Source organism: Aptenodytes patagonicus, chromosome 15 (assembly GCF_965638725.1).
Source record: "Aptenodytes patagonicus chromosome 15, bAptPat1.pri.cur, whole genome shotgun sequence".
Taxonomy (NCBI): Eukaryota; Metazoa; Chordata; class Aves; order Sphenisciformes; family Spheniscidae; genus Aptenodytes; species Aptenodytes patagonicus.
In genome coordinates, this window is record NC_134963.1 from 12,667,484 (window position 1) to 12,684,010 (window position 16,527).

Below are 16,527 nucleotides of genomic sequence, written 5' to 3' on the forward strand. Positions count from 1 at the left end.
GGAAACAGATTTAGAGCAGCGGTTAGTGACATTTGCTGCTCCTTGTAAGCAGCACACGCCTGCTACTGCCAACCAAATGCTATTTCAAACAAGCCTGCCCATGCCAGTGCTCCCAAATCCTCCTTGCTGCATCGGGTTTGGTCCCTCCATCCTGTGCCCCAGGAATGACGGGACAAAGACCCAGGCTGCCCAGAAGAGCGGCTGCTCTGCACGGGGCCGAGGTGCCTTGTCCCCTGAGAGCAGGAACCTAGAGAAGGAAGGTGTCGCTTTCTCTCTGCTCCAGTTACAGCCCCTTCTGACCACCTCTGACGCAGTTTCAAGCTGAAATTGGGGCAGCTTGCAAAACCCCAGAAGGTAGATTACATCTCTGGTGTTCCTGATCTGAGCAGGAAGCAACAAGGTCCACATCAGCACTTTTAAGAGGATGTTGTACCATTCACCTTACACTTAATCGCCCAAAACAACTGGCAAGAGAATACTGGAGCTGTACCAGAGGCAGGCAGCGGCGGGGAGAGGCTCTGGGCTGCAGCAGTGGTGGGATGTTAAACTGCATCTCGGCAGCAGCCTGCATTCCCTTCCGCAGTGCAGTCAGTCTCGGCCTCCCACGCCACGAGCCGTAAAGCAGAGGGGGTTCCCCCATCCCCCCCACTAGAAAAGAGGGACCACCTCATCCAAGTGACAATATAATTTTGTTTATTTTCCTTTAACACACTGCTGGTTAAAACTGCCAGACAGTAGATTTCAGAACATTCCCTCAACCAAACATCCTGGGGAAATTAAAAAATAAAACCGCTACCATGTACCAAAAATAAAATAACCCACCCCCACACCCATCTTCTCCCCCAAACTAGTCCCTGCAAAGCCAATGCAATCAGAAATAGACATCTGTGCTTTTCACCCAGGGCCCAAGCTTGCTGCAAAACAAACTAAAAAATGTCACTGCAAGTTGTTATAACAAAGCAATGGACAGTTAAATCAAAAATCCTCCTTAAAAACCCTTTGCACTGGTGACAAATACAGATGGAGATCCCTCCCCACACTGTTTAGCCTTTACAGACAACTTAGACCTGCAGCTTCAAGTAGTTTGTGACATGTCCTTAATGCCAACAACACGGGTCACTTCCACATGTCCCAGCCTACGCAGCCGGGCACTGTGCAGCAGTGGGACCATTTGCCAATGCTAAAAGCTGCCACGCCAACGGGACCCAAACATCACTGTCACCTGCCCAGCATCTCGCAGTCCTGGCTGCTGCCTCCTGGCACAAAGCACAAATCCTGCCTCTGCAGGATCCTCACGTTCTCTGGGGCTGCTTTACCAACCTGGCTGCTTCTTGAGTGGGAAAGCCCTGAACACACAAAGTCCCTGTAGAAACCATGAAAAATTCAAGCCCCTACTTGCCAGCAAGTTTCCAGATAGTGCTTCACTCCAGCGCCCTAGCTCAGGAACTGTTATAGTGTGACAGAACAGCCATGGTAGCACAGGCAAGCACATCACCACTACGTGTGACTGGGAACAACTCCAGGGCAGAGATCCTGCGTTTCCTAGATTCACACTGTCCCCAGTTAAACTGGTTCAAGCTGTACTTTGCCCCTTGCCTTGAAATCTCCATCACACAAACTCTTTAGCAGAGACCTTTGATGTTTGCAAAAGATTATTCACATTTTCTAATCAGCCAGCACTGTTTCTAAGAGGGAGGAAAGCATTTCTGTTTTGCTGATTATTTTTTCCTTTTTTTTTTTTTTTAAATAAAGCACTTTTTGGGAAAAAAAAAATCAAAACCTATCAATAACCTGCAGTAGCGTCCCACTGATCAGCCTGGGGACAGCGCCGTCACATCCCTCCCCCTCCCACATCTTCCCCCCAATCTCCAAAAATAGTATTTAATATACAGCAATAAACTCTGAGCAAGCCAGAGTCCCGGAAGACATGGACCTGCTTTCACCTCTCCCGTCCAGCCCAGCACCATTTCAATGCCGTTGCTACTATACTTCTGGGACAAATCTGTTCGGATCCAAGGTGAAACGCACATGCCCCAGCCCCGCTGGGCAGCGCGTGAAGCAGGGGTGCAGCACAGGAGGCCTATTCGTGTAACCACATCTCTGAGCCTTCACAGCTCCAGCCCGGTGTTGCGTTTGTGCCATTGGGAATACCTGTCTTGAGCCTATTTGGGACTAGCCAGTGAAGACAGACTGGTGGAACCAGGCTGATGTTAAAAAAAAGCATCCTTCAATTGTATTAGACTTTGGCATTTGTTGTGGAGATGCAGAAGCGCCAGCAGGTAAATTAGCTCAGTGCTGGCCCAGCTCCCATTTCCCTTGGATTCTCAGCAAGGATATTTCCCTCCCCGCCACATAAGTGCAAGAAGCAGACGGATCTCTCCCACATTTGAGCACCAAACAGAGCCTGAAACACTTGGTACTTCGCAGCTGCTCAGAATCTGTCTCACATCAAGGGCTGAAGCTGCTCTGCTGGTCCTTTCCCTCCTGCTGCTGTTTTCCATCGGACAGGCCTGTTCAGCCCAGACTTCCCATACCAAGACATTTCCCTGGCTGTTGCAATCCCATTTTGACTTAAAGGAGGGCCAAGGGACAAAGCACGGGTCTCTGCTCCCTGTTCAGACCCAAACAGTGCAGGGCAAGCCCTTGGCGAGTGAGTTTGGGGGGCAGGACCCCCAAAGCCACATTCTGCACCCAGAAGCTGTAAGCACCATACAACTACCAAGACCCAGCTGTGACTCACTCAGCTCTGAACTGCACAGACACGCAGGCACCAGACTGTCTGGAAGTTTTCCATCCTGCCTTTGGGAGATTTCTGGGGGAGACCAGACCTGAAGGAGCTCTTCCAGTTCTTCTATCCCCTGCTAGGCTTTTTTCCCATTGACCTCAAGGGCTGGAACCAAAGATACTCGCTCGCAGTTTTCTGCTTCAGCTGTGACCTCCGGAGCTGGCATCCAGGGACAGTGAGACAGTCCCCAGCTGATCACAAGGGCAGGGAATGCCTGTCCCTTGGGGAAAAAGAAAAACAACTCAGAAGCTCCTTAAAAAAAAAAAAAAAGAAGCTTCTTCAAATAGACTTTTATTCAAAGCCTGAGACAAAGGCACCAAAAAGAGACAGGATTTCATTTGGCTTTCTGCTCACTGCCACCTGGGATACTCAAAAGGGTCAGAGCTGTTGTTTTAGTCACACACACACAGAAGGGGAAAATGGTCTGGCTTAAAGGTATGAAAGGAGGGGCTGATGAGGGGGTAATTAAAATAGGCTCTGGAACCACTACCCTGAGGCTGGATCCAGGCCCAAAACATGATCAATGGTGTCACCTCCCCTTTATTAAGTGGAAGCTTTATTAAAATTGCCTTATCTGCCCCTCTCTACCCAACTGCTCCATGAATCAAGCCAGGGTCTGTTCTGACCCAGCTCCCCACAGTGCTGCACAGAGACACACGCTTCATCTGCCTGCTGCTGGCTGGAGGCAACAAAGCATAAACAGGCTTGTCTCTAACCGGTCTCAATTAAACAATGTCTTGGATATTCCCTCAAACACCCATACTGGAAAGCTACAGCCAACCCAAACTTTTTCTTTCCCTGGTCAGGACCAGGTACCTCATTATACCCATCTGGCTGGCTCGCAGGTGCCAGACAGAGATGACAAGGGGAACCAGCCTGAGTATGGCATTCACAGCAAGGTGCTGACTGCTTACCCCCTACCATCCTCCTGTGTTCCCACGCGCTTTGTTTGAAGGCTTCTTCCAAAGCAAACCTGTCAGGAGGGGATGGACCAACAAGGAAAACTGCTCATAGCACCATAACGGGGTCAGGAACCCTCCAACCACCCAGACAGTAGCTTTGTAGTGACAAAAATTGATAAAACCAGGAGCCAAAACAACTAAATTGAAACCATGAAGGATGAACTATTCCTCCTCCCTATTCTTATTCAAATATGACAAATTCATTTGCACTGAGCAACTGGAACACAACAGATCACACCCTGCACAGCCTTGCCTTAGGGCAGCTGATGGCACCAAATGGGTGCCCTGGCTGCCAGGAGAGGCAGAGATAAACTATTCTAGAAGACTTGTCTCCGACTTTTGCACACCTAAATGCACTCCCCTTTTCTCATGCTGGGCAAGGTGCTGAGATTACTGGGTGAGCCACAAGAAGCTGAGTGATTCCTTGCTTCAAGGATGCTCAAATAAAATGCAACCTAAAAGGCCTGGAGGAGAACAGCTCCTTACAGAGAAGCTTGCTTTCAAGCCCAGGTTCTTTGCTTAACAAATCAGCGCAGTTCATGCTTCTCAAAACTGATAAAGATCTAAATGTCTCTGTGCTCCAGTTAGAGCAATCCCCAAAATGCTGGAGAATCTCTGCAGGCACCGTCATCAAACAAAACAGAGCTCATATTTTATGAGAGTTTTATAAGTACTAGGATTTTAACAGCAGCTAGAAGACGAAGCAGACAACTTCAAGCTTACCGCCTTTTCATCCTAAGGTTTGTTCTTAAGATCTGCTCTCTCTAAAGCCTGTCTTCTCCTTACGGTGTGGCAGGGACCCTCTTGCTTCTCCCAAACTGGCTGTTACCACTTGTGCAATGGGAGAGAAGGTAATTAAGGTCCTACTGCTTACTTTTTAGCTCACAGCCACAGAATTAGGGCCAGGCCTATAGCAGTGATGTATGTGATCAGAAAGGCTAGGTTCAGTGCCACTGCTGTGCAGAGCAGTGCTTTGACACCTCCCCCAGCTCCCCATTCTGGAGCCCATGAGCTGGCAGCTCATATCACAGCTTGAGGGTTAAGAGGAAGAGAGGGCTTCAGCCGCTTGCGCCCAGCAGAGAAGAAAGGCTGCTCCTCTGGTTTCCTTTCCAGAAACTAGGGAATTCTGCTGACCTTTCTCAGCTCAAAGAAAGGCTGAGCCACTGCAGGGGATCAAACCCAAGAAGAACCGCTAGGAAAACTCAGGCACAGGGAGGAGCACCAGCAAGGAGGACACCGCTCACTGCAGCTGCTCCAGGTAAAGAGAGAGCACTTCTGAGAACAGAGATAGCATGAGGTAAAGTGTTCTGTGAGCCCAGAGCTCACCAGGATCAAAGCTGACCCGCAAGGACCCAGCCATGCCTGGGCCAGACCCTGCTCTGGCAGACAGAACATCCCCTTCCCGCCAGCCAGAAGTGCTCAACGTGTCGGAGGCCAAGACCATGGGAAGGCAGCTCCTCAGGGCCCGCAGCTCTGGATCAGCAGGCACAGCGAGGGCTTTCGCTCTGCTCAGCCTCTGTCAGGCAGGCACAGGCTCTGCATGTGGAAACAGAAGCCTCTTGCAGAAATATCCCCAGGGGAAGCGGGTGACCTTGTCTCCAGTATTCTGCGCTCTTCCAGATCTCTGGAGGGCAACAAACCACCTTGCTCTACAGCACTGAAATGTTGGACATCTGCCCCTTCACCACAGTGCCTTGAGTTGCAAAAGGCCGAGCTAACTGAAAACACTAACCAAGTCCACTGCACTTCTCACCGCTTTGCAGGCAGGCCTGGTCCCTACGACAGGGAATGAGAGCTCACAGGGAGCATCTGCAAGGTTGCTCCGCTCTGTCCTACAGCACAGGTTGTTCACAGTCACAGTCAGGGGGCAGGGAGGGGAGCTAACTGTTAAGAAGGCCAAGGAACAAGTCCAGAACCTCCTCTCTAGGTCATCTGATTCTCAGCTTCTTCCAAAGGAGAGGTCACTTGCTAGAAAGGGCAAAACAAGGAACTGGGCTTAAAATTAAACCTTTGAAAAGAAAAGGATATTAAAGGAAACAAAAGCCATAATCAATACAGAAAACAAGTGCATCTGATCAGACGCTAACAACATCAGCCTCTTGCAGGCAGCAAGAGCTGACATTCTGACAGCAGAATCCCTCTGCAATGGATCTAACATTACAATTGTCAAACTAGGAAAGTCTCTCCCAACTGGTGCAGCAAATCAGGCCAGATAAATCCCTCTGCTCCTGGCACAGCTTGCACTCTTAGGAGGGGAACGTCTCCACAGAGGCCGAGTGGCTAGTTGGAGTCTTGGTATCTTTATGCAGGCGAGTACCATACATCGTGTTGCGCACATTCAGGGAGATGCTGAGCCAGGCTCCATCCTCCATAGTCATTAGTCACCCAACGGCACCACAACACTTCCACGCTCCCAGACAAAACGTGTTCCCAGGCCTGGGTTTAGGAGCCGCTTCCCTGCTTAAGGAACCGTATTCCACCCAGCAAAGGCAGAGATCCTGCAGCACATGGCTTTCTCTCAGTGTGGGACATGGCCCAGGACTGCTAGCATCAGCTTCCAACAGCCCAATACACAGACAGCCAGGACTCAGTTTACTCTTGGGTGCCCCAGGGAGGGTCGGAGGCTGCACATGGTGCGAAGGGGAAGGCGAGGGCCTCGCTGCTTGCTGGCAGGGGGAAGGTAAGCTCCCTCTTACCTGGACCTGCTATTCATTCCAAATGAAACATCTTTTTTTTTCTTTTTTTTTTTTTTCCCTTAAATTATGAACAATATGGAGAAATTGAAAGCAACCGTGTTTGGTCCAACTCCTTCCCTCCCAGCCCCTTGGCTGATGCTCTGTGGGGCTTGCTCTCACAATCGGCAGAGGCAGAAGAGGGTAGGAATGAAGACACCAAAGGCCACCAATATAGGAAACATGAGGCTGCTGTTGTCCGAGGCATAGGGGTTTGGTGTGCGTGGGCCTGACTGAACCCGGTTCTTATTTGCCTGTTTTTTAACACTGGAGCCATCTTCATATTCATCTTCATCATCATCTTCCTCTTTTTTCTCCAGACCCGGGTGCGGCTGCAGCTTTGGAACATCTGTTGGACAAGACAAAAGGTTGCAAGGAGGCAGGATGTAACCTGGGAAATCACCCAAGTCACTCCATTCCCCGCTCCCCAATCCAGCATGCACGCCGGCAACAGGGCACCTGACACCATGTCAACACCACGGCCAGAGCACCCCAGGACAGGAGCATCCTCCCTCACAGAGGCTCACATCGCTATTTCTTTCCTCCATGATGCAAGAGCATCTAAAGGCCCAGCCTGCAAAGAAAACGACACCCATCCACCCCATCTACCTGTCACACAGGATAAGTTACAGCACAAAAGCACACTTACAGCGTACACAGTCAGATACCGCAGCTGCTCAGTGAGATCTAGTCAAGAACAAGCACCTGCTGCCTGCGGGACCAGCAGATACAGGTGCAAACAGGAAGGGGAACAACCCTTTCCACAAATGGTCCTACCTCACATCACTGCACCCCTCAACCCCAGACCTATCAGAGCAGCATGGTCCAACCCCACTCAAATCCAGTCCTCTGAGCCTGGAGCATGAATTACAGGTCCCCGCACAGCAAGGTGCCCCCAGCCACAAGGTTATGCACCAATCTTCAGCAACACTTGGCAATCCCTGACCAACAGTAAAGCAAACTGATGCTTCGGTCAGAGAGGGGTCCTAAACCTCCCCTGTTCAGGAGCTAGAGGGGCTCCAACTCCAGTACAGACTTACAAAGAGGGTGATGAAAGGGCAAGGACTTTACCAGCACTTAAGAAACACTTAACTACTAGCTAAAAGATCTCCATAAATTACTTGTCTGCAGGGCTGCTGCTGACTTCCAAGGCCAGAGGGAATTTATCTACAGTTTATAGCTGTAGCTATAAGCTAAGGCTGACCAGACGTGTTCCCTTCTCCTCTACCCCACATGCAGGAAGTCCTGAACCAAACTGATTTTTCTTATTCCAAAAATGATGCAGCTTTGTGCACTTGGAAGAGTAGGAGGACACTCCACACCTATTTCATTCTGCAACTGCACTCTGTGGGAACTTGCTGAGAGAGAAACAGTTTTGGCAGAGGTGGGTCAGCAAGAGCTATGATCTCATGGTCTGAGAAGCAACAGGCTGCTTTCCAAGGGGGAAGAGTTTTCTGGCTCAAAAACTGTGCTTACCTTCCACTGTTCCTTGCAGGATGTATAGGGCACAGATTTTTGGATTGTCATAGTAGCCCTAGAGAAAGCAAAGAAGGAAGTCAGTGCTGCAGCTTTGAGGCAAGAAGTATTCCCCCCACCTACCCTCACCTCTCCTCCCCCAGCACACAGCTGCGTCACGTGGCTGGGGAAGAAGGGGAAAAGGAAGATCAGGGCTCTGCTCAGCAAAGTTTATTACCTTTACAAACTCTCCTCCCCCAGCACACAGCTGCGTCACGTGGCTGGGGAAGAAGGGGAAAAGGAAGATCAGGGCTCTGCTCAGCAAAGTTTATTACCTTTACAAACTCAATGTGGAGCTTCCCTGTGAACGTGGAAACCTCTCCCTGGACACTCAGTTTCCCCTTTTTGATACTCATGGGAATGATCTCATCATGAGCTGTGCTGTGTCCAACTCTGTCAAAAATGTCCAAGTCCTTCACCACCACGTGGCCATTCAAGCGAACATCAAATACCTTCAGGACAGAAGAAATGACAGAGTGTCAGAACAGATTCAGACACGTGACAGTTGAAAGGGGAACAGAACAGGAAAGGTCTCTGCTTGTTATGCACCCAGGACCAGAAAGCATTGCAGCATGCACTGTCCCACCACACATGCTCCACTCCCTTGGGAAGTATTCAGAGCCCAAAAGCAGCCAGGTAAAGACACTGAAGCATTAACATTGCTTTCAAATACTCTGAAATCTGCCCTCAACTTTTAAAATAACCCCTATGTCTGCTGTTCAGAACTGAGGACAGCATAATTTTATTCTGGTTTATTCATACTTTTCTTTCACAACTTTCTTCCACCTACTGGCTGAGGACCTGCTCCTACCACCCCAGGGTGGCTGCGGCACACCACACCCTAGGGAGTAAAGCCATTTCTAAGTAACAGCCTGCAGCAGAACAGAGAAGAGGAAACAAGCTGGTGAAGTACACAGGGTTTGAAGGAGGTAAAATATTGAACTGCTAACCACATCTGTGAATTCAGAGTGAAAGTCCTCCTCAGGGCCAGAATGACTCAAACTTCACTCAGCACCTGGGAAATGCCAGCAGAACCACATGAAGGAAGAGGAACCAAAGATGCCTCAGCCCTTCGGTTTAATCTGAGGCTGCTTTTTGCATCCATTCTGTAAGCCAGCCCCACCAGTTATGTTCCCTGAAATACTTCTCTGGCAGAAAGACAGCATGGTGCTTAAGGAGCAGGGCTCTAAAGCAGCTGATGGAGTCAGGGGAAAGCCAGACTAAAACACACACCACTTCTCTCCCAATTTATCACAGGGCTTTGAGTTCTTTGTGCTTCCACTTCCACATTGGTACATGAGTGATTTCAAAAGTGAACAAGGATTATTCTTCTCTAAAGAGCAATAAAGAGGGTTGCATTTAACTCTGTGCTTTCAGAATCAGTTTGAACCAGTATCAAGCCTTATTACATTCATAAAAATTGTTTTGAGTAGGTTATTTAACTCAGATCGCTTCCCTGATTCAGTCATGCACAAGCATGCTGTCAGGTCAAGAACAAGTGTTCAGGAAAAAGGCAAAAACACTTCTTCTCAAAGCCAGCACAGCCTAAACAGATCATAAAACTCTACTGCTAGTTATGTTTAGTTGCACATGTTTGTTTGAATATTTTGTAATGCAATTTTCCAGACCAACTGTATATCTGGAATGTGGAAGAGAGCTCGAAGTTTCAGAGCCCATGAGAGCTCTAGGAAATAAATTAACCATTAGCGCCTTACTTCTCTCCCTTCTCCAGCATGCAAAGCAGCAGAGACAACCTGGACATGCACAGTCTTAGCCAGGAACTCGCATCAAAGAGACAAGCAAGGAGCTGTTGCTTACCTTCTGTTGAGACTGTGCAAAATAGACCTCTGCAAACTTCAACACCAGCACATAGTCACCCTCCTCTTTGATGGGAACTTCATAGCCAAAGGTTTCCTCATTGTAACGCTCGGTCTGGTACAGAATCTGATCTTCCGCGTTGGACCGCAAGATTGGCAGCTTCATACCATAGTCAGATGCTGGGTTTCAAGCACAAAACAGTGAGAGGAAGGGTTAATTTCTGAAGCATATGTAAGAGACACTTTATATACTCCTGAAGTGCTTAACCCCTTAAGTGGCATCAGACCTGTCTCCCCTCCTTGCTCTGACCAGGAGGAGGCAGTACTGGAGCAGAAGCAAAGGTAGCCAAAGCCCCAGAACCTGGGTCCTATGGAAAAACAGGTCTGGACCTGCTGCAGTCTAAGACACAGCAAACTCACTCGCACCGTTTCAGAAAGAAGAGTCTGTTTCACAAACAGGGCACAGAGCCAACGGACTTGGCCATTGACTCCTGCTTCAAAGAGGAAAAACACCTAGAATATTTTTACAACATTTTCAAATTACAAACTCTGAGTACAAAACCAAAACAGTCAGCATAGGACTGACTCGACTCATTCATTCAACAGATTTGAAGTTAGCAGTTGATGGCACCAGGTTTTAGAGACTCATCCTCCTCAAGTGAATGGCAGAAGGCTGAAAAGCATTAGATATCTTACAAAACCCTTTCTTCCCACCACAGCCACGCAATACCCGCCAGCTTGAAGACAGGAAGACGGAAGCAAGATACATACGCAAGGGTTTCAAGAGCTGCTGTTCTCACAGGCACCCAGCTGAAATGGGCACTGTCTGCAGGCAGCTGAACAGCCCCCCTGAGAAGGGCCCAAACAACATTCCCAAATGGGGCAATAACTAAGAAAGTAACAGAAATCGTAAAATTTGCCTCTTCTCAGTCATTATTTCACCACCTCTAGAGCAGCCCTCAAAAGACCTTAACCCAACTTGACATTTTATTGTGTCAGGGTTACTGTACAAATGCAAACTGATGCATGCCTCAAGAGCTCTGAATCAAATAATTCCCCAGCGAAGCAGGGGCAGGAGGGAAGACTGTGGACACTACCTGCCCACTGGCACTTCAGGCAGGAGAAGTTGATCCCAGACGAAGTTCTCTGCTGACACTTGCCACTTCCACCCCCATTTCCATGGGAACAGACACTGCATTGGCCAAGACAAAGCAAGAACTACGAACCCGGCACACGTTGCCAAAGATGGAGCCAATGCAAACGAGCGAGAGGAAATTAATGCCAGTTCTTAGTCTCCTATTTCACACAGAGCTACTGAGGCAATCTTCCGCTCTTTACCACTCAAACCCAGGTGCAAAGGCTGAAGACTCCCATCACCAGAAATACAGAGGGTGAAAAGTTTAACCTGTCCTCCCACACAGATATTTCTGGCCAGCTACAGATTACGGTGATAGCAAACCAAGAACTCCACAGAAGTCAGCTCCTATTAGAGGAAAGCCTGCATAGGAAGAAAGCCCTTTAATATCCAAGAAGGTAACTGGAGAGGAAGATCTGTCACCTGCGTATCAGAGGTCTGTTGACATAGCTGTGGAAGCGAGCTTGATTTTACAGCACGCTGGGTGCACTGGGTGCTCACCGAGAGACGAGCAGTACGCGTTAAGCTGCGACTCAACTGTGTTTGGCATCTGGCTTCTGTAATTGCCATCAGCACATTTTGTCCTCTAGGGCACAGCATCTGAACTGAGGCTTGGGAAAAAAAAAAAAGGTTTTAATTTGCCCAGAGGCAGTACAGCCTAGAAACACGCTATCCCTAGGTCGTTTCCTCCCAGTCAGCCACATATTTCTGCTGTAGCCATTACATGCCTATCAACACAGAGAAGAACCCAGAGTAAACCGAACAATGGTGCAATAAAAAGCCATTGAGGGAAAAGCAGCTGAGGGCTCAAAGGGGTAAAGTCTCCTCCTCTGTGCCTGGCACTGCTGGCTGAAGCAGGATTGCTGTAACAGCCTGCTGTTCAGAGGAGACACCCCAGGCTTTCCCCAAAGGAAAAGCACGTCACAGTGTGCTTGAAAAAGACCCTTTTTTCTCCTCAGCTCAAAAATAAATTGTTCAAGTCCACAAGGACATTCTCCTTCAAGTCACACATGAGAGGTCTATGAAGGGAAGCTGACCTACAGTGATCAGGGCACCTTATGTGACTGGGGCGCCAGCTTCCACAGGGGTGAAAAACTCCTAACAAACCGTATTAGTATTTAAATGTGACCTCCCCTGTATCCATTGTGCCCAAAGGGCTCTCCATTCCGGATGGCACTCACACAGGGTGAACAATGGCAGTCCTAGCTGTATGGCACAGGACAATCCTCACCATCCTACATGGAAACAGTGAAGGTTAGACTTAAAAGTCAGCAGATAGCTCATCTTCTCTGCACTCCACCACTCACCTGTAACTGACAGCAGGAGCAGCTCAGCACAGCTAACTTTTCAATACATTTGTGAATCAACTAAGTTTTGCTGTACCAATTGTCAGAAACAGGCAAAATTCATATAACCGAAGCGGTTTCAGGGGAGGAAGGAAAAGGTAACCCAAGTGCAAGTGCAATATTAGTTCTCCATCCTGCCCTTACTGGTAGATAGAAGATTTTACTGATTCAGTGGTTAGAGCAGCTGATCATATCCCATCTGCCTCTACTTCTGCTTCTGTCCCTGCCCTGCTCTTGAACACCCTGCCAGGACCGGAGCAGTGGAGCAGACCAGCCAGCTGCACCTTCCTCCTGCCTGGTCCCGGCACCGGGGCTCCAGTGAGCAGCCCACGCTCCCCCCTGTTGGGACCAGGCTGCTGGTGGCAGGCATCACCCCGCACCGTGAGCGATTCAGCTGCGCAGAGCAGGCAAAGCGTGTTCTCACTTTACCGAGAGCGCTGCAGGCTGGACTTCAAACTGGCAGATCTTGCTGTGGAAACTGGGGTCTTTCAGTGGAAAATGGAAAAAAAGGAGCCAAGCGGCTGCACGCGGCCGGTTTGGCAGCCTGACCGCTCCCGTCGCCTTTCCAGCCGAAATTCCTCTCCAGCCCGCGAGGAGCAACTTCCCCCCCGGCACTGCACAACCCCGCAGCCCGAGGCCGGGAAAACCAGACCGAAGCCCGCAGGGCTCATCCCGCCGCCACCGGGGCCCAGGGCCCGCTCCGCCGCGGGGATGGGGGGGGGTGCAGCACCCAGCCGGGCCCGGCGGGAGGACGGGGGTGGCCGCGGTCCCGGTGGGTGACAAGTGCCGTGCGGGGGCTGGGCCGGCGCTCCCCGCGGGCCCTCGCTGTCCCCCGGCCGCCCCCTCCGCGACGCCGGGCCCGGGCGGCTGAGGGAGAGGAGACCCCGCCTGCGGGCCTGCCCGGGGCCGCCGCGGCCCTGCGGGGAGACCCACCGACCCTCCGCGGCGGGGCCGGGGGAGGCGGGACGGCGCCGGGGGGACGCGCGTCCCGGACCCCCGCCGACACAGGCGGGCCTCGCCGCCCCCGGCGGAGCGGAGCTGAGCGGGCCCCGAGGGCAGCCCCACCGACACCCCTCCGGCGGGCCGCCCGCGCGGCACCGGCGTCCCCCCCCGCCCTCACCTCGGCCCACGCGGCCCTCGAGCGGGTCCTTGCGGAAGTGGATGCCGTTCACGTCCACATGGGCATCGCCGCCCGCATTGACGGCCCAGACGACGCTGTCGGCGAGGCCGCCCGCCGCGCCCCGCAGCAGCAGCGGCAGCAGCAGCAGCAAGGGCGGCAGCAGCGGCGCCCCGCGCGCCCCGGCGCCCACCATCTCGGGCTCCCGGCGCCGCGCCCGCCCCTTCCTGCCGCCGCCAGGGGGCAGCCTACCCCGCTGCCGGGGCGGAGCGCGCGCCGGCCAATCCACGCTCCGCAACGCGAATATTAATTCGCCGCCCGTCTGCCATTAGGAGCCCGCAGGCCTTTATTTGCATATTCATAACGCGCCGGGCCAATGGGCGGCGGGAGCGGGCGAGCAGGCTTGGTTGAGAGGCGAGGGGACGGCGGCGCGCTGCGGCGGGAGGCGTGTCCGGCGGGAGCGGAGCGGAGAGTCGGTCCCTGCGAGCCGGGAATACCCAGGGCCGGTACCGCCCGCTCGGGGAGGGGAGCGAGGGTAGAACCGGCTCCCCCAGGAAGGAGCGGCGGGGAGGGAAGAGGCTTCCCAGCGGCGTCTCCGGAACGGGGACGCAGCCCGGCGAGCTCCCCTCAGCACCGGACGCCTGAGGGAAGAGTCCCGCCCCCTCCGCCCCTCCAATCAGGGAGCTCCAGCGCGGCCGGAACGCAAAGCACTGTGGAACGGCGGCGGGAAGCGGTGAGGCCGGTGGGTTGCCGAGGCAACGGGCCGCGCCGCGGCGGGACGGACCGGCGCGGCCCCGGGACGGGCCCGGGCCCCGCGGGCGGCAGGGGCGCGGTGCGGGCGGCCCGGGCACGGCCGCGGCGCTCGGGGAAGCGGCTGGGAGAGGAGTTGGGGGAGTGGGAGCTCCGCTGCCGTGGGGGGCGGCCCCTCGTTACATCCCGGCAGTTTCGTGTCCGCTGTACTCTGAACAGCAACTTCCAATACCGATTCTCTGCCTCAGCGAAACACGCTGGTTCGTCCTTGCCATGGAGCATGGGAAAAGGCAGCTACCGGCCCGCCCGGTAAGGAATGAGACAGCTGGGTGGCGTGCAACCACTTTGGACCACAATAATCTGCTTGAAAAGTAAAACAGCCAGTAAAAGAGGAAGGTGGGGGAGCTAACCATTACATTGCCAGTGTTTTTTCTCCCTGTGTTGCATTTTACAGGAGAACGTAAGATCCTGTTTCTGGAGGACCTTGGTGAGGTCTTGGGAGGGCTGGAGTGAGACATCACAGATGGAGATTGGATGAAACTCACTCACTACATGGTGGGGGGAGCAAATAACTTAATGTTTGCCTCTGTGTTTGCCCTTCTGCCTGATCTTGGTGTTCCCCAAAGCTTCAGATGCCAGCCAAGCCTCGCGTCTGCACTTTGGCCACCAACTGCATTAGCAGTGGCTGCTCCTAAGTCCCAATGACAGTTTATTAATTTGGGTCTTCCACAATGCATTTGCCTTTAGAAATAAAGACTTAGAGCTGCAGATTGTGAATTAAATGGGCTTGTTGCTTTTGTAATGTACCTCGGAGGCCTCTTAACAGGACACAGCCTTGGAGAAGTGAAGTCCGTTTGGTGAGGGGAGAGTAACCACCCACCCGCTGCTCCCTAACCTGCTCTGCCCAGGTCAGAGTGGGCCCCAGAGCACGTCCTTGCTGCTGTCACATTGGCTCTCGGGCTTGTGGTATAACTGGGCCAGGGCAGACATGGCACTGCTGTGTTCCCATGCCAGGGAAGGGGTTCTTGAAACTGCAAGGTGGCTTAGGAAACCACATCCAGAACAGCAGTGTAAAACACACATGCTTAGCACCTCTCCAGATTAAGCCACCTCACGCTGGTTCCTGGCAAATCAGCTCAGCATTACAGACCCCAGCCCTGGCAGCATCTGATCAAATCCAGACTAATCTCCCATATCCCTGCTGTGTTTGTGACCTGTTGGGTGTCCCCCAAGTTCAGTTAGCAAAGGAGTGCAAGCAGCCGTGGCCAGAACAATGCTGTCTGGTTGGTAAGGCCGAGGGAGGCCTCGTTAGAGCTCATTTGTACTGATTACAGATGATCCTCCCTAATCTCTCAAGATTTTTCAGCTTAAACTGCGATGTGCTTGGGTCAAGAGTGCGACTTCAAAGCATGTAAACGCTTTGTGTGTCACCACATTACTGTCATGAGCTGCAAAAGTGAAGTGAGAAGAGGGATGCTGTGAATCATCAGCGGGCCGAGGAGACAGCAGGGTTGAGGTTACGAACAGCAGTGTCCATGGGTGCAAATCCTCATATTTCCAGTCCTGAGACCCACCAGGGCAGCAAAGGTCCTGCCGAGGGCCACACACAGCTCCTTGCGTGGCCCAAGTGGCCTGAGGCAACTGGCCCCTTGGCCCCCGGGTCAGCAGGGCCCTCGTAGGTCTCACACACACACACACGAAATGGCAGCGGGGGCCCAAGCACTGGCTGGGCAGAGCCTGGCTGAAACCTTGTTGTGCCTCTCGGTGAGCTGGGGAGTGTGAGGCTCATGGCGGGACCTTCGCTGCCTCAGTGGGCATAGGGGCCGGTGACTGGGGCTTCATTACAAACCCAGCATCAAACTGCTCAGCCCAGACCAAACGTGCCCATGAGCAGGAATTCAGACATGAAGAGATTTACTAGCTAACATTTAGGTATGATCAAGACAGGTCCCTCAGCTGAAGGGGCCTCTTTGGCCCCAGATGTGTACAAGGGCAGCTGGGAGCTAACCCAGCTCATCCCCTGCCTTGGGAGTGTCACCAGGGGTTTTTGTGCCTGTGCCAAGCCTGGGGTCCCTGTTGAGGGCTCCCGGGGCTCCTGCACATGCCACAGCAAAATATCAGCAACTCTTCCTTGAAAAGAGAAGAGTTTCCTTGAAAAGGAAGAGTTCCCCTCCTTGGACAGAGGGGAAAACCCCTCTCTTTACCCTCCATCCGAGGACTCAGCCTTTTTAGAGGGCAAGGCACTGAGCATTGCGATACCTCCTCTGCCTCCCCAGTCAGAGCATCTTCTAATAACTAGCCTGGATGATTATTTCCCAAGAATCAGCAGCCTGTCATGAAGCAAGAGGGATTAACTGAGCAGCAGCAA

General features: G+C 52.3%; 1 protein-coding gene and 1 long non-coding RNA gene across 2 annotated transcripts; one reads left to right on the plus strand and one right to left on the minus strand.

Annotated features, from left to right (window-relative positions):
* Positions 1-6,513: 6,513 nt before the first annotated feature.
* On the minus strand, positions 6,514-13,605 carry MLEC (malectin). The gene is made up of 5 exons (XM_076352584.1): positions 13,413-13,605; positions 9,813-9,991; positions 8,270-8,446; positions 7,956-8,013; positions 6,514-6,828 (listed from the first exon to the last, which is right to left on the minus strand). The coding sequence occupies exons 1-5, from the start codon at positions 13,603-13,605 to the stop codon at positions 6,599-6,601; spliced, it is 837 nt and encodes a 278-aa protein (XP_076208699.1). The 3' UTR covers positions 6,514-6,598.
* Positions 13,606-14,330: 725 nt separating this feature from the next.
* Positions 14,331-14,921, plus strand: LOC143167419 (uncharacterized). The gene is made up of 2 exons (XR_012996548.1): positions 14,331-14,468; positions 14,614-14,921. It is a non-coding gene; the product is annotated as an uncharacterized LOC143167419 (long non-coding RNA).
* The last annotated feature ends 1,606 nt before the right edge of the window (positions 14,922-16,527 follow it).